Raw genomic sequence first — 21,866 nt, forward strand, 5'->3', positions numbered from 1 at the left:
CTGTCTGTATACATTCCCAAGTACAGAACCCAGAGCGCCTGATGTACATAACAAACATGCAGGCAGTTCAGTGCTGCAGATAGTAGCGCCATTGTGAACTTTGCATGTTCTCTCCATGTTCATATGGGTTTCTTTCAAGTGCTCTGGTTTCCTACCATAGCCCAAAGATGCGTTTCAGGTGAACTGATGACTCGGAATTATCGCTAGCTTGTGTATGTGAGAGACGCTGCTCTGTTGTACGGACGGGTAGACAATATTAAGCAGTCCATTTCAGTACATGTGGCATTGTAAGATACTTTGAGCAACAGGTATCATCTAAGTACAAACGAATAATAAAAACAGCTAGAAATTATTCCAACAGCTTTGCTGAATTTAAGAATGTATTACACATTTAAAGCCTTAAAATGACTTAAATGCAATGTCAAGTGAACACACAAAGTTGTGAAAATCTGAAAGGGTTTTTCCCCTTTTTTATTTTTTTAAATTCTTTTAAGTTCTGCATAAATATCAGGCCAGAGTTCACGAAAGGCCTGTGCAGCATGGAGAAGGTAAGGCAGCATTTGCTCCGTGGGAAGCGCTGTATGCAGCAGGACTGGGTCATTGCATTCATCGCGGAAAGGGGCGCCGTCAGTGTCCAGCAAAAGTGGCCTTTTTAAAGTTGAAGTTGGACCAGTTGATTGACAGCCGTTGTCTCGTCTGTCTGGCAGAATCCAGACAAAACCTGGGGAAGCGGAGAGGGAAGAAACAGCAGAAAATAAAGGAAGAGGAGCAAACCCAGTTTGTGTAAAAACATCTTATGAAGTGACATTATGAAACGAGCATAACCTGAAGGCCTTTGCAACAAATTACGTCAAGTCTATGGTCTATAAATCAATTTCATAAAACTAGACTAGATCAGTTATTGAACAAAGATATTGAAGAACCCCAAAAACATTATTCAACACTCTACATTTATCTATCTATCCAGTGCTTCTGGGAAATTTTGGAATATGATGACCAAGGGTAGGACACAGCGGAAGGAGGGATTTGAACCTAGGTCCTTCGAATAGAAATCAGTTCGAACCACTATTTTATTCACTATTCTATCCCGAAGACAGTTCAATAACACATTAAGAAACGTGACAAGTAGTGTTGTATTTGCTGCATCACTCCTGTGCAGACAAAAGGAACGAAAGAGTGACACAGCGAAATGAGAGAAATAAGAGTGTGTAAAGGCACACCTGTGGCCGAGCATCGTCACTAAAAACAACAATGCGTACCTTTTGAAGTACTCCACCTCCCGTTCAGTCTCATCCATTTCTACACTGTTTAGGTCTATGTCTTTGGGCAGGAACACATCGTCTGCAACGCAATATAACAAACAGACACAACATGGAAGCAATCACTCACAGGACATAAAAAAGCACACATTAGCAAAAATTTAGCTTATAATTTTATCCAAAGTGAGGCATTGTTATATTAGTATACTAAACTACTTACAATGATCTACCCATTTATACAGCAGGGTTATTTTTACTGTGTGAGTTGAGAGTAAGTACCTTGGCAGCAGTAAATTGAACCAAGGTCCTTCAGTGACACCAAGGTGACACCTCAAATCACTTCTTCACCTGCTGTCTTGGTTATTGTGTCATTGGCTATTCAACCAACAAGAGAACTATTCCAGTTGTTTAATAGATGCATGGATTAATTAGAATTAATGCAATAATTATTGCAAAAATCAACAGAACACGTGGGTTGTCTGTGTGTGTGTGTTTGTGTATGTAAGGGGGGACATGTGCTAACCAATGTAACTATTCAGCTTCTCTCCTTTCTTCTTCTTCTTGTTCTTAGCCTTGTTTTTGGGCTGTGGGGACTCAGCACTGTCAGTCTTGCCATTCCGCTGTTCGTGTTCGAGCGTGGCCTCCACAACGGGGCTCATCTTCTCCCCCAGCAGGACTGTTTCTGTCTGCTTTCTGCAGCTGCTCTTGGAGGTGAGGCTCCCCGAAGGAAGGGGCCTCGTCTCAAGCGGGGGATTACTGGACATCAGCGGGGCAACCGCCTCCGTCATTTTTGGGGTTTGTCCCGATTCTGCGGGCGCGTCGCCAACCAGGCCACTGGACTGTGTTGGACGACTGCTGAGCTCTACCCATGACGGTGACTCGGCAATGGGCAGAACTTCCACAAGCTTGTCCTTGCCTGCTTTTTGAGTTAGTAGCTGGCGGAGCTGCCTTAAGTGGTTCCGGTTGCTGTCGCCGTTCCCCATGGTGGATTCAGCCAGCAGCTCAGCCTTGCCATTCAGGAGGCTCTCCAGGGCGTGCTGAGCGGACTCCTTCAAGAGTCGCGGACTCTGCAGGCCCGGTGCCTCTCTAGTCTGGTCCTTCCGCTTCTTCTTGGCTGCTTGGAGCTGCCTGAGAATCTCCTGCTTCAGGGCCTCATCATTCCTCTGCCGATCCTTGGCGAGTAGCTCCTGGCGCTCCCTCTCCCGGGCCTCCTCCTCCAGACGGGTCCGTTCTTCCATCTGGGACAAGGACAGCGAAACACATGGCACTGATCAAAAGGTCCCCAATGTGAACGGTCACAGTAAATACTGAGATGTATCAATGTGTTAAAACTTAGATTTAAAAAGAAAAAAAAGAGTCTCCATATACAAAAAACTACACATTTTTAAAGACATATACTTTTTCCAGATTATTCCTTTATTTTTATTGCATTTCCTCCACCAGTCTGTTTTCTGAAAGTTCTTTGTTTCGAACAGTTAACACACCCTGTGTTTATGTGACCAACCTCTAGTTGGCAGTAAAACACATACGCAGAAGAGGACCGTGGGTTGGCTTTAAATTAATCTTCCGCTGCAAGCGGTTTCAGTCATTGTGTGTGTGTGTGTGTGTGTGTGTGTGTGTGTGTGTGTGTGTGTGCGCGTGTCTAGTATCAGTGAGTGCTGGTGATCGACTGCAAGATAGCAAATGTTACACGTTTATGGAATTAATCTATCAATAATCACCATTAAATACAAGGTGGCGAAGAAAACAAATTTAGTTTTTTTTTTTTTTTTTTAAATAGTATTTTATTTAACAGCAATGAAACTTGGAGTTTTAACTATTGAAACACAAAGTCTTACAATGCGTTCGTAAGTTGAGGAGTCGGCGTAATGATGGAGCGCTCAAAAATAGTGATATCTGAAGTGAAGAAAGCGGTAATCACCTTCCTCTGTTTGTGCCGCGCCCTCTTGGCAGCGCGGGAGCTGCTCGTGGGCTTAGCGTCCTCGCTGTTTATGAACTGCAGAAGCTCGTCTACATTGCGGTGGTCCTCCACGTTCTCCCTGTCCACAACCTGTTGGTCCTCCCTCTTCGGCTGTTCCTCTTTCCTCTTCGTGAGCCGCAGGCGCAGTTTTTCCCGCATCTCTGCGTAGTTCCGGCTCGTAGGTGCAGCTGGGGGCTGGCATAGGAAATGTCAGAAAGGCTTTTCAGTAACATCCACACCACCCACATTATTTTTGTTACATAATTCTCTTCATTGTGTCCCATCATTTAGGAAGCAGTGGTAACATCACAACATAGACTTACATTTATTTCTTTGATGTTTTTTCAAAATGACTTCAGTACTAAGCTACATACACTGATTTACAAGTAGAGGAAGTTTTACTAGAGCAATTTCAGGGTAAGCACCTTGCCCAAGGGTACAACAGCAGTAGCTGGGACTCGAACCTGGGGCTTTCGGGGACCAAAAGTGGAGGCTCTAACCATTACACCACCTGCTGCCTAATAGCACAACAACATATAAGCCTACTGACGTAAGAAATCAGCAGAGATGATTGCAGGAAAACGGACTGCTTTAAAACAGAAAAATGAGGAGCTCCTTACTCCTCCGTGGCCAAAGAATTCACAGTAGCAGCAGTCACAGTATTTCCCCTCCTTCTGGTTGGTGGACGTGGAGGTGCTGGAGCTGTGTTCCGAGCAGCTGTCCTCGTCCTGACTGTCCTCTCCATCGTACGCCCGGTGGTCGTAGGCACCGCTCCCCTCACAACGATGGGCATCGCAGTCTGGGTCGCTGCCAGCACAAGCAATCGAGAGCGATTAGCAAGGAGATATTGCTAGAACTGTATTGAGCCTGTCACCAGTCTAACAGAAGGGCACGGCTGCGTAGCACCGGTAGCCGCAGGACGTCTTCTGTGCAACTAGTAACAAGTACTAAAAAACAATAGCTCAGCTGCGCAAGACTGGCCTGCAGGTTACTGGACATTGGAATAACTGGACAGTTGAATGCATCACAACATTACATTTTAATGTAGTTTCCAGAATTTCAAAAATAATGAAGACTAGTCGTTAAAGCAATTTGTCAAATTAATCCTTTATAACGTCACCATTATTACTGTTTACAAAAAATAATTTGCATGCTGCTTTAAAGTTATTAAAGATGTTGATTTGGTCAGCAAACGCAGCAGCGTCCAACATGGCATCACGATCGTTAGTGGTTTTTTCTTTTCAGCGTTTGGTTAATTGATAAAATGTGGGAGAAAAAAAATGTTCTGACATTTTATTTACAAAATCGTTAAACTGGTGAGGCCAAACCGATTAACAGAATACCGTGTCCTGTAATGATGGCACAATCGCTTGACTGTACCCCGTCACTAATGTGATCATTTGAGGATGAACTAAGACATACCCCTTCACTCACACTCACACACACCTCTTCCTCTTGACGTGAGTGACAGATGTCCCATAGGGTTGCGCCCATTACGACTCACCTGCACACACTTGGAGGAGCGCTGCTGACTGAACCTTCGGTTCGAGAGAGGGGCAGGAGGCCGGAGTGAGCGTCCAGGAAGCCGGGGGCTGTGGACGCCTCCTTGGGTGAGCGCTGTGGGTCCATGGCAGGGAGATGTGGGGCCGAGGACGAGGACAAACATGGTGCACTGAGGGTAGGAAGGGGACAGAGCCCAGTGGGGCTGCTTCTCGATGCAGCGGTATTTGTGTGCTTGTGCTCTTCTTTAACAACGCTGTGAAATATGTCACCTGCAAAAGAGCACAGCGTGCAAGGGGCTGCATGCTTACCGCACCTTCTAGAGATGGATGAACCAATCAAAATGTTCTTAATAAAATGTATATTAATATTTAATAAATTAAAATATGTAAAAAATTAAAATATATTCAAAATGTTAATAGCACAGGGAAACTGCACATATCCAAATAAATAGAACTTAAATTACATAAAAAGCACTGAAGTGAAAAAGAAACACTTTTGATTCCCTGTACCATAGTACCAATAACTAAAACGGAACACGATTCAGTACAAACAATTTTTAAATTGTGTTCGATTTTAACTTCTAATTCTGGTTGCCATGTGGCGCTGCTGTAGTTGCACAACTTCGGTAAATGTAGTACAGCAACAACACATGGCAGCCAGTATAACAACTCATGGACTGTAATGTGTAATATAGTTTTTAAAAAAATATCTAAAGGGAATCTAAATGTGAACGAAAACAATGAAAAATTTAAAGGACGCTCACAGTTGTTGATAAGACATAACAAGAGGAATTATACTGCCCAGAGCTTGGTGCCTCTATTTCAGAGGCTTGTTTACTTAAGACACATCCCGCACCTAGCAAATCAGGCCTTTTCGAGGAAACCTTGATCTGGCTGCTGCTCGACTGCACGGTGGTGGCCGTGCTGGAAACAGACGAAGTGGCCGAGGACGTGGCCATCACCACCCTACTGGCCTCTGGGATCACCTCCTGCAAGCCGTACATGTGCTTCTTCTTCACGTTCTTCTTCTCTTTGGTCTCAAGGGGTACTAGGGGATCGTCGGTGGATGATGGAAAGGGGGTGGCTAGTGGTGTTTCAAGGAGGGCTGGTCTGTACGAGTCTACGCCTTCTGGGAGGGAAAGATCCAAATAACTTCAGATTCATTTTGGAAATAACACAAAGAAATTGAGTTTAGATCAACGGCAGCGTGGAGCCATGCGTGGATGTGGGGTTGGGTCCGGACTTCATCCTGAATAAACAGCACTTTATTAGGGGCAGCAATAGATGTAGTGATTACAGCTGTCATATCCAAACGAATCCCGTATTTGCTGTAGTAGCACTGATCAAGGTACTTAACCTGAACTGACACAACAAAACTTGTCCAGCTGTATAAATGGGTACATCATCGTAGGAAGTTTTAAACTAAGTAGATTTGGAGAAAAGCTAAGTATATAAATCGTATTAAGCAAGTAACTGCTTTGTTTACAAAGTTAAAATATAAAAAAATAAAACTTCATGACCCTCCCCCCCTTTACGCTGGCCATTCCTTATCCTGCTCCACTTGGAGGGGAGGAAAACTCTCCATGTTCTGAAGTCCTACAGAGGAATGATGTGTAACAGCTCCTGGAGATGCCCTCACCTGGAAGAGGCTCCTCAAAAAAGGATGTGGGGTTCCAGCTCTTCAGAGTCGTGTCCCAAATGTTCTCTAGCTTCAGCGGCTGGCAGTGTGGGTTGCGACCCCAGGGTGTCATAGCCGTAAAACAGTTCTGGTAGACATGCTCTGGCAGTGAGGGGCTTAAGGTCTGCTGCTTGCCTGAGCGGTCTGATGATAGGACTGAGGGTAGCATCTGGAGGATGACAATTGAAGAGCGTGAGGAGTCTGTGTGTTACAAATTAAATGCTAGATAAATACACACATCTGGACTTTTTCACTTGAAGTGCACAGGTGTGCAGGAATGGATCTGCAAAAAAGAAGCAGGAAGGCCAGAGCACCACCTCTGCACTAAGTAGCTTCAGAAGTTGCAACAAACTATGCTTTGTCTTTGCCATGTATACAGCTTGGTATAGCCTGACACCTACAGGTGCATTTGAGAATTGCAAGTGAAAATTCTATCCAGAAAATATTACATTTATTAACTTATCAGAAGCTAAAATTAAACATACAATGATTAGTGTAGAGCACTAATATTAACGTACTGTACATTCATATTAGTATAGTTCATTACATGAGCAGAAAAATGGTGGGAATGGGGTTCTGTAACGAAAAGGTATCATATACATAACCTTTGAGTGTTTCATATTTTCTGAAATAGCTGAAGGGGAGGACAGCAAAAAGTGGCACCGCACAAAGTGTCATGTACATGTATATGATGGTTCCTTCTCAGTTGGGCATGTAATTTTTTTGTGTTTTGAATTTACAGTGGTATGCTTGCAAACTGCTTCAGATCACACAGTATCCTACCAACCAACCAACGTGACTAAAGAGAAAAATGACTGATAATGAGATGAGCCTGCTTTCAAAAATAAGCTCAGTCGTTGCAAGTTTGAATGTGAAAGAAATATCTTTAGTTTTTTTTACTGAAAGTTGTATGTTTCAAAATCAATATAAACACTAAGAAATATTCCAATTTTGATTAGAATTTAATTCTTTAAAACAATTTAATTGTTTTATCATTGGGTTTTATTTCACTGATAAACCGGGTACTAAAAAGAAAAACTACTAACGATCATGATGAAATACTGGAAGATGACAGTGTTTACGTCACTTCTTTACCAAATGTACATTTATAATTTATAATAAAACATTTGTTTTACGGTTAAAAGTTTTACCCACGTTAAATCCATTCAAAAATTGAAATAAACAGTTTTTTTTTTTTTTTTTTAACTGATTATTCCTTTTTTTTGAAATTCTGAAGAATATGTTAAAAATGATACTGACACACACTGGCCCGACTGTGTGGTCATTCCAATACTCATTCAGTCGAGGTCAGTCATGTATGGATGAACTGTATTTAACCAAACTAAAAAAAGGAAAAAAAAAAAATAAATAAAAAAATAGGGGTTCCCTGTTAAGGACACCATCATGCCTGTGTTTGAGGCCTCACCTTGCTATGTGCAAAAGAAGTGTTTGGGAAGGCAGTGGGGCAGAGGAGAGGCCTGGGCAAATGGCCCGCACTGTGCAAAGGCAGCTTTCCGTGGATGTGTGGGTAGAGGTGCAGGGCTGGGTGTGAGGTATTCTCTGGGAAGAAATGGGGGTTTGCATGCAGTCTGCCGGAGAGGGACCCTGCGGTGCCGGTAGGACCAGGGACCTCTTGCTTGCAGACGTGGCACTCGCACGGGTGCTGGAGCCGCTCAGCCTGCGGAGTGTGAACACAGCTCTGTGATTCAGAGTCAAGAGTTTTTTTGAGGCTTTTTGAAAAGCAAAATCAGCCTCCAAAAAAACACCTGCGCACAAAAAGGAAAAAATGGGTCTTCAATTTATGAACACAACTGCAAACAGAAGTATTTTCGCTACTTCATTTGTTTTGGAAATCTAGCCCCCATAAGAATAAATAAAAGCATAATAGCAGACATCTGTTTTTTTTTTTTTCTGCAAAACCTCGCATAAAGCTATAAAATTTGCTGTGAGACAATTTTTCATTCCAGTTTCATTAACCATACATGCAATGGAGGACCTCACTGTGACAAAGCCTGTCCTGAAAAAACAGGGCATGAGGCAGGAAACATGGTGGACAGGACACAAGCCTGTCATAAGACTTTTATTTTATTTTGTTTCACTGTGCAAGGATTGTCTGAACACAGCCATTTGTTGAATGCTTTAGCTAAAAATAACATAGCAGCAGAGACATACTTTGATTTATTCGGTGGCCAGGTTCTATAAAACTAACTTTGAGCTACATTACCATTAAAACTCATTTAGAACACAAAGATATGTTGCCTCCAAACATTCAGTGCTGCCTATTGGTGTTACCTGATTCATACCATAAACTTGTGCAAAGCTCCTCATCTTGCTACTGATTGCCGATACTGACAAACATCAGATGACAACTGTAAATACTGTGATAGCTAATTAATCCAGCTCCACATTCCTACTGTTTAGGTGTTTTGTACTGCCAATTAATGGTCAACCACAGAAACGCAGGTAAATAAATTGTCTTTAAAAATATGTAAGTTGCACATTCGAAACAGGAGGACCCAGTGTAAACCGAAGCAGAAATGCAAGTGTTATTGTATTTCTACCTTACTAATGCAATTAACAAAATCCACCTGATGATGGCATCGGCTCAAGAACATTCTGTGAAACTGCGCACCAGGCGGACACTTGGTTTGCACCTGTTGGTTCAGATAAGAGGGCGGGTCTCCTCCATTTCTCAACTTGTCCTTCATGGGGCTCCTCTTCCCTGGGGGAGATTCCTCGCTACTCTCCCTGTTGCCCTCCTCCTCATCGGCCTCGGAAGAGCTGCAGCTCCTGCTGACTGGCGGAGACTGCAAAGGGAAAAGGACAAGAAGAGGGTTTATTCAAACCTGGCTCTCAAATGAGCACCACAGAGATTGTGCTGGATGCAACGACAACATGAAAAAGAACACAAGTCAGAAGTGGCGACGTCTGTAACCTGTAAATGACAAGGATTGCTTGTGAAACATGAGTCAGTATTCCTACCTAAACAGATTTGCATTCAAGTAGATACAACACCATATTTTGGACTTTACCAATCTGAAACTAGACATCTATTGATCAGTCAATAAAAGCTCAGTAATACAGACATCCCTGGATTTATTCCCAAATTAGAGTTTGTAAAAATCTCTGTTATATCTAGGGAAAAAGACAATATTTTTGCAACTTCAAGTTACATTAAAATTAAAATTACTGAAAATAAAAAAACCCCATCATACTCAGTCCTGACTTTTGACCTTTTCATCCTATTAACACACTCATCATCTTTTAAGGCCTTCCCAAACTCCTGTTCCGTTTGAACACGTTTCACTGCCACCTACTGGCTGGCAGTGCACGTACAGGTCGTATTCACTCCAAGAAAAATTCAAATTTTAGAAAAACAGAAGTGAAGAAAAAAACCATGATAATGAATAAACAAACCATAAAATGATTGCCTCGAAAACACTTGAGGTCCTGTAACATTCTTAACGTCAGATTAGAAAGTATGGAACTTCTCTGGAAGTCATGTGGTTTTAAAGTAAATGTTCAAAAGAAATCTCTCAGACTTGGCCCATACCTCATCTTTCAGAACCACCTCCTTTCCTCTGCATGCACCGTTCAGAATGGACCCCATGCGGGGGTAGTTGCTCAGCGGGTACACGTCGGCGAATGATTTTGGGAGCGCGGGAGCATCACCGTTGCTGCCGCTGAAAATAAATTAAGCGCTATTTTTAGTGAGCTACAGAAAAAAAAAAAAAGGCAAAAGTGAAGAGCATACAATAGCAGCAAAAAAGTCTGAGTTATGCCAGAAACAAATCCATCCAAAGCAAGTGATCTGGCTCACTAAATACCATGTTTTACTAGTAAGTATCAGGAAAGAATGCTGCCAGTTGTGTCACTGTTCCAGAAGGCCTGATCCAGGTTTCTCAAGTCTGGATCCAAACACATTCCTGCATTTCAGGTTTAATGGTCATATGCTGACCGGGACCATATCTCAGTCCCTCTGTTCCAGCATAGCGAGACATGTGTACAACATGTATAAAACACAGCAAAACTAATAAAGAGGAGGGCAGTCCTGTCATGCATCTGACCCACATGACTATCTGGGTTTTTAAAATCGTATTTATTATTTATTCTAACACATTGCGTTACATTTTGCCCACTATCGACCACTAGGGAGAAACATGGCTGGTGCTCTTAATGAAAGGGAGGCGGCTTCTGGAAAGAATATGTTGTACTTACTTTTCAGAATTTTATTATTCACTCTTCCTTACGTTACTGTTCACTTTTGATCATTATGGTTTACTTTTAATTATTCTTTACTATATGGTACTTATCTCTATATGCTTTTTCCTGTGTGCCTGTGATATGATCTGCTGTAGAGAGTTCTAGAATAACAAATTGTGGTATTTTTCTGTAGAATTAGGTTTAGAATACTAAGAGGCCTTGACTAGCTTTTGTTTTAAGAACATCCCGATAATCAAGTTTCAGGCTGTATTAAAATAGCAAAGAGGGACGTGCTGGGGTGGGTGTGAGTGCAAGCACACAGGACACACAGGCGCACTGACATCAGTGCGGTCATACGCACTTTGAAAATGCATTCACGTTTGTGATGGATAACATCTGGTGAAAACTGTAGTAAACCAACTTTTTAAGCTTTCTTGTGCCCTGCTATTGAAACTCCAGAGATCTTCAAACTAAAAAGAGATCACTTCCAACAAAAGCAACAATTTATTCTTCTTCTGCATTTCCAAAAATATTTTTCATGTTATGTATTCTAACTGTATTCTTCTGAAACTGCACCCCCCCTTAATTTTGCTTTTATTTTGCAGACAGAACAATTACCCAGGACCCTGATGCCATGCTGGAAGATTTACATTTACAACACCTCCTTAGCAAATCTACATTTATTATAAACCATTTACTCAGATTTATGCAAGTAAATCACAAATAATTTTCAACTATTTGGCGGACTGGCGTCCCGTCCTGGGGTGTGCCCCCTCCCCCTCCAGCCCTACGCCGTGTTGCTGGGTAGGCTCCGGTTCCCCGCGACCCCGTATGGGACAGGCGGTTCTGAAAATGTATGTATGTATGTTTTAAATTATGCAAATTTGTTTTTTTTTTCAACATATTTGTGGATTACTTTTCATTGCTCTTTATCTTCCCATCAAAATCTGTTAAATCTCCGAAAATCACATAATGTTGCCCTGAACTGTCCAGTCATTCCAATATACAGTCTCCTGAGGTCTGGTCATGTGCAGATGAACTGTATGTTGAACGGATGCTATATCAGCACCTCTTATGAATCTGTGGTTTGCCGGGTCTGGAGTTAAGTGCCGTCTGTTCTGAAATCATCCATGGTGTAAACAGACAGATCAGGAGGGTGTGCACAGCACTTCAGTGGAGTAAAACTGGAGGGGTATGCAAATGGTAACATGGTATCTAGTACAGCTATCCTGTGCAGGTGGCCTTTTTACACCACGGCAACCAAAGTGCTCTGTCGATTCCCGCTTGACAAAAACTGCAACGAAGGAGGACGTACAAAGGCGGGCTGCAGTCATTCCGAAGGATGCAGGGATGCTGATGGGTGATGGGGGAGCCAGAGGCAGGGTGGTGCTCTTCAGACAAGAAGGACCCAGTGGGCTCAATGTGGGAGTCTGTAGCGCCACAGGCCAGGATTTGTGAAAGACTGCAGTCATCGCAGGTGCACCTGAGTATAAGGTGTCAGAAACTGTTCTCTCAAAGAAACAAACAACAACAACAACAACTGGCAAGCGACAGAATTAAGAACAATACATCTGCCTTCCCAAAACTGTATACTGTCAATACTTAGGATTAAGTTAAAGGTGCTTTGCGTCATTTTTTCCCCCCATAGATCGTCAGAAGATGAATCTGGTGACAAGATTTTCCAGTCCCACTCCCAGCAACTGTCTAGTCATTGAAATACTGCCAGAACCCTATTTTTCCACAATAAACCATTAAATTTACCACAATTTCTATTTTTAATGTTAAAGAACTTCAGAATACAGAAAATTAAGTCACACACACTGTTCTGCTTTTAATAGGCCTTTGTATTTTTCACGCTATTATGATGCACGGCAATTTGTATAAACAGGGCTTTTTAATAGAGGTGATGTAAGTGTGGTTAATGTACCTTCTTCGACAGCTGCAGTTAGCACAGTCTGGAATACTCAGCCTGGACGACAGCACGTCTCTCACCGTTTCAGTGAAGCCGCCATCCATGAGGGATGTTTTAGAGTTTGTTAGCTGGAAGGAAAAATATGGATATGTAGAATTTAAAAAAAAATTAGCTACATGTATACATGCTAAAAAACAATACATGTTAAAATGCTAACATTACAATCAAATTTTAATCTTGGAACAATCTTACCTGTTCTTCAATAAACCTTTGCTGTTTAAAGAACTCCCAGTCATCTTTTAGTGTTCTATGCTTTGCTTTCAACGATGTCTTCAAAAAACAAGATTTTCAAATGTTTCTACATTTTATTCCTTTTTATTGTGACAGTAATAAGGTCTTTCTTAACATGTTCTGGTTTGCATCCAACATCTGTCATTACTTACATTTCTGCTGATTAATGACGTGTGTGGAGTCCTTTGAGTCGTGTGGTTCTGTCCCTCAGCTTTAAAAAGCAACTAATAGAAACAAATAAAATTTTCGAATTTACAAAAATTGATCTTCTTATTTACTTCATTTAACTGACGCATTTCTCCAAAGTGACTTACAATGCTGCATACTCACAATTATGCACCCATTAATATAGGTAAGGAATTACTGTATCAATTCAGAGTAGCCACCTTTTCTCAAGGGTACAGCAACTGAAGGTGCAATTCGAACCCGAGACCATCAGCTGCAAGGCAGCAGCTCTAACCGATATACCTCCTGTTTTTCTGTGGTCTCTTGGATCATGTATACATTAGCGCACATCAAACTCATTTTAAATAACCTAACTTGGACTTGGTATGACAGAAAATTTTGCCCACTGAGGCGAAGGAGCTGCTCACCTGCTGGTCCACATAGTCATTGATGAGCTTTTCACACTCCAGCCACTGGGTAGCGACTTTTGCCATCTCCTGCTCCAGTTGCTGGCATCGCTGCAGCAGTGTTGCATACACGCCCTCTCCAAAGGAGTACTGGGGGGATGCGCCTTGCCTGTACATTCAGAATTGAGCAAAAAAAAAAAAGGGAGAAGGGCCCTTTCGTTGTCACCTCGGCTTTGTTTCAGAGGGCACACTAACCAAACGTCAAACTGGTTCTTCCTTGGGCACACACTTTACTGTACAACCTAGTGTTCATCTTGCACCACGAGAGAATATGAAACAGTTAATGTGTTTATTACAGGTTATGTCCCTGCCAACAACACTGAATTATTACCAACCATTATTTAGAAGAGGTCTTCATCCAAAATGTCTTACAATGTGGGGTTTGCATTTAAAACTATTTACAATATTTAGAGTGGGGTCATTTTCACTGCAGTAAACCAGGGTAAGTATGTTGCTCAAGGGGACTACAGCAGGAGGTGGGGTCGTACTTGGTCCTTGGATTATAAGAACGTTTACATTTTACATTTATTCATTTAGCTGATGCTTCTCTCCAAAGCACTTACAATGTAAATTATGTAAATGTATACCTGTTTATACAGCTGGGTAAATTTACTGGAGCAATTTAGGGTAAGTACCTTACTCAAAGGTACTACAGCTGGAGGTGGGAATTGAACCCCCTGCCTTTGGGTCCAAAGGCAGTAGCTCTAACCACTGCACCACAAGTTGTCCCCTGAAACATATCAGGTGGGTTACCAGTTAAACTCGCCAGTCTGCACTTGAAGGACTTGGGTTCAAATCCCACTCCTGCTGCAATACTATTGACGAAGACACTTACCATGTATTGATACAAAAAAATTACCCAGCTGTATAAAAACGCAAATCAGTAAGTAGCTTTGGAGAAAAGTGTCAACTAAATACACATAAATGTTAGTACAAGTGCACATGGTTTGTGTCACACCTCTGTGTTGGCTACAAAAAAGACCTAGGGGAAAAATGATACTAAAATTACTGATATTTCTGAAAACAATAACATTTTATTATTTTACCCTTGACTGTTTGGTGTAATGGGGGTGCGGTGGCGCAGTGGGTTGGACCGGGTCCTGCTCTCTGTGGGTATGGGGTTCGAGTCCCGCTTGGGGTGCCTTGCAACGGACTGGTGTCCCGTCCTGGGTGTGTCCCCTCCCCCTCCAGCCTTACGCCCTGAGTTGCCGGGTTAGGCTCCGGTTCCCCGTATGAGACAAGCGGTTCAGAAAGTGTGTGTGTGTGTGTGTGTGTAAACTAAATAAGTAAGTTTAAAAAGCTGGATTCAGCCAGATGTGTAAAACTGCCATCACTGGAGAGCCAAACTGTGCATTTTAAATTTATTCCTTTTATTTATTTATTTATTTTAAAATAAATGTGCTTCGAACACATCCTACCTGAGCTGAGCCACCAGGGACGGCCAGCTATTGCACAGAAGGGGCTCTGAAAATACAAGCTTCTCGAACAGGTGCTTGTCGTGCAGTTCCCACGTCACGTGGAACCTCTTCAGGTGCTGGTTTTCCTGCGAAGCAGAGCAACATGAGGACCAGAGCGCACTCCCTCTAAAGCCATTACACTGCGCTCAGTGTGCCACATACAGCTATAATATGCATCTGTCGCTAAAGAGAAAAACGTGCCCAGCGGAGAAGGCGGCGTAACAACGAAGGACACGGCTCATCTGAAGGTGTCCTGCTGTGGTCCCGGGAGCAGTTAAAGCATCTGCTGAAAGCATTGACTAAGCAATCCAGCAGCAACCATGTAAAACTCTTCTCTCGTCTCAGTGCATGCTTGTGCTTTGGTGGCTTGTCCCCAGGGGTCCTCACCAGCGTGGGCAGGAAGGTGCTGATGGTGCGGGCCGCCTGGCACAGTGCGCTGTATTCCACCAGCAGCACGGACAGAAAATGGTGTGCCTCAGGGCGGCTCCGCTCCCCCGCAGGGTCCCTGGGCCCCGGCGGCAGGTGCTTCAGCAGGCGGTCCCTAACCTCCAGCACATACTCGCGTGCCTGCTGCTCCAGCCGCTGGTAGAGCTGGTAGGGGTCTTTTCTGCAGAGCCTGGGGAGCCGAGGAAAAACCTTTTACCCCAGATCTGCTTGGGACCAGGTCTAAAAAAATAAGAAGGATCCCTTCATACAGAACAGCCTGGGAACCAATTTGATCACATTTTGCAATCCGGTACAGACAAGATAATCTCTTTCCATTGGCCAAGATGTGCTTTCTTTCTAGAAAACTAGACTGCTTCAACGAGTTACATGGGCTAGCAAGTAGCGTACTGGAGCTGTCGTCTTTGTACCCAAAAACCACAAGTTTGAATCCCACTTCCAGCTGTAATAGCCTTGAACAAAGTACTGATCCTAAATTGTTACAGTTAAACTAGCTGGCTGCATAAATGGGTAAATAACTGTAGGTAACTTAACATTTTAAGTTGCTTCAGAGAAAAGCATCAGACAAATGTAAATATGCCAAACATTCCATTCAGACATGTCTATCATCCAAGGTTGATCCAGAAAGTTTGTGTGTAAGATCACTCATATAATTAGAGTGCTCCTCCACCTCTGGCTGCTTGATGGTCCCACTCACGACGGTCCAAAACTAGAAGTTTAGTTTCTCAATTCTGGTTCCGATGCAATGAAATGAGCTATGCTTCTCAGAACTGCTGAATCCATCCAAGCATTCGAGGAGGGTCTCAGATCCTGTCTCTTTCAGACCCACTTTCCTCCCAATTTACTGTCAGATTTACAAGTTAGTTCTTTACTGCTTTTTTATCTTTTACCTACACATTCTCCTATTTGTTGGTCATTTCTACACGCAGCTATTAGAAATGTATGCAAGGGAAATTATGCTATCAAAAAAAAAGTTTAAAGTGCTTTAATGATCACTTTTTGGACCTAAACCCTCTCTTGTGGGACACGCGTTTGTTTAGCATGAGTTCTATGTTAATTTGGAGAAAAGCATCTGCCAAATGCAGAAATGTACACTTTCTTCCAAAGCAACATACAACGCTAATGTACTTACACCGATTTACCTATTTATACTGCTGAGTGATTCAGGGTAAGTACCTTGGTAAAGGGTACTACAGCAGGAGGTGGGATTCAAACCTGGGTCCTTTGAGTGCATTGTGACACCAGTAACTACTGGATCACTTGCAGCCACTGCTTGATGAGAGCGAAAGCTGCGTGTACCTGTCGACCAGCTCTTTCATGCCCTCCTTTTCCTGGTCTTGAGGCAGATCCTGGCTTTCAGCCAGGGGGGTTCCCGTTTGCCGGTAGATACACCTCACCATGTATCGCACCTCCGACCAGCATTTATGCAGAAGAACGGACTCCCTTTCCACATCAGCAGACATTTCCCTGAGAGATACAATCGTGTTACATTTGCATTAATGGCATTTTGCATGGGGCTGCTGTGCCGCGGTGTCTCCTGCTCCACCTTTGTTTGCTACAGCTGCCGCAGCTACATGGCCCCTCCGTGGCAGGAAGAGAGCTGGAGTCCGGGGTCGGCAGACTTGCTGCCGTGGGTACAAGCTGACCCGGTGCGACGGACTCTGACAGCATACCGCTGGTTCCAACAGGCACATGCAAGAGGAAGTCCTGGGTCTGTGCCAAAGCAGCGACAATAAAACATCACTTAAGTTCTCAGATGACATACAAATATATTTGACAAATATCATAGTACACAGCACAGAAGGTTATTTTTTAGTAACTATTACTTAGCGAATGCGTTACTCCAAGCCCACATTCAATGTTAGATCTGTACACTAAGCAACTTACACTGATTTACCGTGTAGGGTACAGATATACGGTAGGGTCATTTTTACTCTATCAATTCAAGGTAAGTACCACAATCAAGGGTACCAGAGTCTGAAACAGGGACATGAATTTGGCAATTTTACCATTAGTACATATGTTATTGAGGGAAAAAATGACAGAGAGACTGCGGAGGACTCACCGGCAGAGTGTGCTCCGTGACACTGTGGCGCTCCTCCCTCCCCACAGCGCTCCTGCAATCGTGACACACCCACAGGGGCAGCTGAAGAAGGCTGGTACTTTTGGGAGGTGCGAAGAAGCCCCCTGGAGTGGAGCCAGTGATCCAACAGTCTGGCGATGAGGAGTCTTTCCTCTCCCCCCGGCAGAGCAAGCAGCGCGCCTCGGAGGGGAACGGGGCCTTCTGGTTGAGCCCAAAGGTGAACGGCATCTGAGAGCATCCGTCCGGCAAAATGAGGACCGTACACACTTGTGAGTCGGAGTAAGAAAATGTCAAGTGATCAGAGAAAGAAATCTAAATGCTGCCTGAGTTTTTTAAATATACACACCTGCAACTTAACTGTAAATAAGAATTAACCCTAGAAATCATACGCAAAGAACTCTCTATAATTATACAAAAAAATTAACCCCACTAACAAGATACAAATATATAAAGAGCATGCTGTGAACAAAAACATAACTACACAAGCTGTGTACATCTTCAAACAAAAAGGATAACATACCAAAAAACTACCTTCCAACAATACAGAAATACGGAAATAACTAAACCGTAAAAAAGTGTATATACAGTTTTATACACAAAATATATTCTTATACACACAAAAACTGAGCCCACAGACTATATGCAAAGAAAAAAGTCACCTGCAAAGTATTTAAAATTAAAATTATATACAAAAACTACAAACAAATACACAAAATCAATCACGACACCAAACTCATCTTTCTGTAAAGGCTGCACTATTAAAACATGATATATAAACGTGCCCCTATAGCATCGTCACAGTCCAAAGCAGGTGTAACGAAGAATTACCTGCAGGGCCCCGGCAAACTGCGAACGCATGAGGCCTTCGGTAAACTGTGTACAATTCACTGGTGTCTGTTGGGGGAAAATGACATCACAAACCAAAAAAAAAACCTAACTTTTTTTTTTTCTCCTGACAGTTCACAGTGTTCCCTGAGGATCACTTGCATCTCTGGGGCAGTCTGTAATGTCTGTACACACTGAAGGTAGGGAGGAGCTGCATGTGCAATGTGTGCGTGGGGGTGGGAAGGTGTGCTCGCACCCTATGCTTCCGAGATAGACTCTGGATCACTGCAACTCTGCACTGGACAGCACATTAATGATACTGAATAAGTCAATCGGTGGATGGATGGATGTTGGTACAGCGGCACGGTGGCACAGCGCCTGGGTGGTGCGAGAGAATGTGGGTTCGATCCCCACTCAGTCTGTGTGGAGTTTGCATGTTCTCCCTGCGTCTGCCTGGGTTTCCTCCGGGTGCTCTGGTTTCCTCTCACAGTCCAAAGACATGCTGTTTCGGTTCCCCCATAGTGTGTTAGCAACACAGAGGGAGTGTGTTCCACTGATGTATGGATGAGTGACCCAGTGTAAGTAGTGTATCTAGTAGTGTAAATCACCTTGGTGAATAAGGTGTGTGGGCTGGTAACACTACACAGAGCTAAATGTTACTCCTCAACATGAACGTTGCAGGAAGATCTAGGAACACAGAGCCAAGGGCCACAACTTTAACATTCTTGACTTCATTAAAACTGGAATGACCAATAACAGTATAATGCACGTATAACTTTATACACCTCCAACAGGAAGCGTTCCCTAAAACGAAGGTGAAATTTATTACTATTAACATTCATCGGACGCTTTTCTCTGGCAAGCAGCTTGCCACTAAAACTTACAATTACTCATTGACGTAACGGGGTAATTTTTACTGTTTCAACAGAGGGCAAGTACCCTGACGGGGGGCACTAGAGCAGAAGGTGGAATTCAGCTCCGGCCTTGAGAGCGCAAGGCGGAAGCGCAAAGCAATAGGAGAGAGCATCGCACCAAGCCGTCGGCCCCACGGAGCCCTGGCATCGCCGAGGACCACAAGCGCAGGCGCGGACCACGTTATCAGCTCATCGCTCTGAGAACAGGTGACACCGAGACACCCTGCTTGCCACCGTTAAAGTGATCTCCTGCACTGCTCTTCGCCCACAGGAAAATCCCAGAGGGCCCACAGACATGATCCGGGCGGCCCAGCACCGACCAGGTACGCGGCTCCCAACGCCATTATTGATCCGCGGTCGTATTGATCGGTGCCGCTGGATAACTGATGATGCTGCCTGCTGACCGATGACACTCCCTGGAGTTGTTGGCTCATTGTCCACGAAGGGAGTCGATTTACGGTTGTTTAATCCTCAGCGGAGTTTGGAGCTGTTGTGTGAGCTGCTGCTTGACTGCTTCTCCTCGTCCCTGACCCTGCTGCTGTGTCGACTCGGACGCTGCTGATACACAGCGATGATGATGAGGCGAGGCGCTCGGTTGGTCTTTTTTCAGTGCCGACTGACTGAGTGAAGAAGCCGGTCGGGTCGGTGCTGCACTGGCTGGCGCCGGTGTCCATGATCACACACACAAGCCTCACTATCGGTGTACTTCCAGCCCAGACCCCTGCGACCTCCTGGAGCTGTCCGTCCCGGACACACACGGACACACACGGACACACACACACACACACACACACACACACACACACACACACACACACAGCGTACCTCTCCGTTCACTGCTGCCACTCTCCCAAAGGTCCCGCTCCCGGCCCGATCGGCTGACAGTAATTCGACCGCGGAGGGCGCGATGTTCACCGTTCGAACGCCGCTGTCTCTACCCGGAGTCCCGGCCTGTACCGACAGGCTGCCGATGCCACCGCCGCCCCGTTTGCTCTTCCTGCGCGGCTGAGCTCCTCGTTTAGCGTCCGTGGTTGGGCTCATTCCTCCCCGAATATCGCGGACAACCGGTTCTCTAGAGAGAGCGGATATTCAGCCGCAATGGCGACTCCAAAACCTCACTTGTAGAGTCTGAACACGACAGTCTAGCCCCGCCACCGTCAAGACTTCCCACACAGTCGACACAACTGTCCAATATGGCTTACAATAGGAACTGTAACCCACGTTACGTATGCGTAATACGTATCAAAACGTCTCTTCGCGTTGTTATGGGATTATGGGAAGTGCTGTTTTTTTTTCGACGAATCCGAATTTCGCCATGTCCCCTCAAATTTGGATTATGGGTAATGTGGTTTTTTTTTGTGCACTGTCGTATTTCACCAGGGTGTGACATCTTAAAATAATTGCTCAATAATGGAAAAAAAAAAAACCACTTTGTTAAACAAGCTTTTCAATAATACATAAATCAGAAATTATTTTGTAATACTTCTAAAAAATTTATTTTTAACATCTTATGTTATCTCATATGTAAAAATCCATTGAGAAAAAAAAGGCAAACTATCAGTTTGAGCAGTGGCGGTTACTTTTAAAAAGGGGAAATATTCTTCATTTTCTTAAGTACATGTTTTTTAAATTTTTTTTTAATTAATAAAAATAACAATTAAAAAAATTAATTTAAAAAAATAATGCCTTTTTAAAATTTTATTCACTTTTCATTCATTCACGATTGAATGAAAACAATATAAAGGTAGAGAATTTCACTTCTTAAATCCCAAGTAAATCGATGTTACTTAACCGTTACCTGTGGAAAACTCAGTGCAATCAATTTGGCAGGCTATAATCGATAACAGTGAGAATATCAGTGTAATTAATTAATAATGCCCTTATTAAGGCACAATTCTGCTACCATCTGCTGTTTAACTGTTAAAATGCACATAAGCAAAGCATTCACACAATGTCTTGGGCATCACATTCCATTTATGATTCATTTGTGCAATAGAATGTGACAAACAGCAGAGGACATGTCAGTGAGATGCAGGTATTACGTAGTTACGTATACTGTGGATACTCTGTAGTCATGGATACTATGCAGATCTTGTGACCATTCAGCTGGGGTTAGTAAATTGAATTTATGGCTCATGCTCAACAATCTCATTTGTAAATAGATAGAGCTGTCCAGTGCAAATAACAGATGGAGCCATAATTGGTAGAAGTATGTCTTTTACAATAAAGACACCGTAGAACAGCAAAGACATAAAATGAGATCTTTTTTCACTTGAGCTTGAACTCCACAGTATTCATGCTGTTAATTTGATGAGGTGTGTCTTGAGGAAACATGAATGAACAACATGAATAAATAATTGTGTACTCGTGCTTGTTCCATGATTTCTTCCTCCACCAATGAACCGCTGCAGCATGACAGATCTATAATGAAGCTGTATGCATGGCGTGGGGGAAATTGAGAGGATTATCTGTCGAATATCCTAAATGCATTTGTATCTCAGACTAACCAGCATCAAATGCTTACTTAGTCTTTGTTTTATTTATTTTTAAAGTTAATTTGATATTTGCATTGCTTATGATGGTTGGGATGCAATATCAAATTAATAATAGCAATCATGTTTGCTCAGTTTGTGCAATTTTAATTGCTCCATTTCCATTGTCAACAAATTACGTGAAGCTGAGATGAGTAGCCAAAGGCTAGGCTCT

At 43.3% G+C, this 21,866-nt stretch overlaps 1 protein-coding gene across 6 annotated transcripts; it reads right to left on the reverse strand.

The window, feature by feature from the left end:
* Positions 1 to 424: 424 nt before the first annotated feature.
* Positions 425 to 20,356, reverse strand: LOC108926164 (protein FAM193A-like). 6 transcript variants are annotated; one of them, XM_018738719.2, is made up of 23 exons: positions 20,076 to 20,356; positions 18,250 to 18,315; positions 17,404 to 17,649; positions 16,885 to 17,051; positions 16,638 to 16,805; positions 15,282 to 15,510; positions 14,856 to 14,980; positions 13,399 to 13,546; positions 12,958 to 13,029; positions 12,767 to 12,844; positions 12,530 to 12,642; positions 11,918 to 12,085; positions 9,953 to 10,082; positions 9,054 to 9,206; positions 7,826 to 8,077; positions 6,361 to 6,568; positions 5,578 to 5,850; positions 4,724 to 4,991; positions 3,840 to 4,026; positions 3,181 to 3,414; positions 1,783 to 2,497; positions 1,260 to 1,341; positions 425 to 721 (listed from the first exon to the last, which is right to left on the reverse strand). In XM_018738719.2, exons 1-23 carry the CDS (start codon positions 20,199 to 20,201, stop codon positions 628 to 630), a joined length of 4,302 nt encoding a protein of 1,433 aa, XP_018594235.2. In that variant the 5' UTR covers positions 20,202 to 20,356; the 3' UTR covers positions 425 to 627. The 6 variants fall into 6 exon arrangements, with proteins under 6 accessions (XP_018594235.2, XP_018594232.2, XP_018594231.2 ...); XM_018738716.2 differs by having other exon boundaries at positions 5,578 to 5,847; positions 19,986 to 20,356; XM_018738715.2 differs by having other exon boundaries at positions 19,986 to 20,356.
* Between the last annotated feature and the right edge of the window lie 1,510 nt (positions 20,357 to 21,866).

The sequence above is a fragment of the Scleropages formosus genome, chromosome 3 (assembly GCF_900964775.1).
Source record: "Scleropages formosus chromosome 3, fSclFor1.1, whole genome shotgun sequence".
NCBI lineage: Eukaryota > Metazoa > Chordata > Actinopteri > Osteoglossiformes > Osteoglossidae > Scleropages > Scleropages formosus.

What these genes read in the sequence shown, in the direction of transcription:
- LOC108926164 (XM_018738715.2), bottom strand. Translation starts at nt 20,201, where the DNA reads ATGAGCCCAACCACGGACGCTAAACGAGGAGCTCAGCCGCGCAGGAAG. An exon ending in AATGACTGCAGCCCGCCTTT is followed by an intron (nt 10,083 to 11,917) that starts GTACGTCCTCCT and finishes ATTTATTTTCAG; the next exon opens with CGGCAGCAACGGTGATGCTC. An exon ending in TTTTGAGGAGCCTCTTCCAG is followed by an intron (nt 5,851 to 6,360) that starts GTGAGGGCATCT and finishes TTTCCCTCCCAG; the next exon opens with AAGGCGTAGACTCGTACAGA.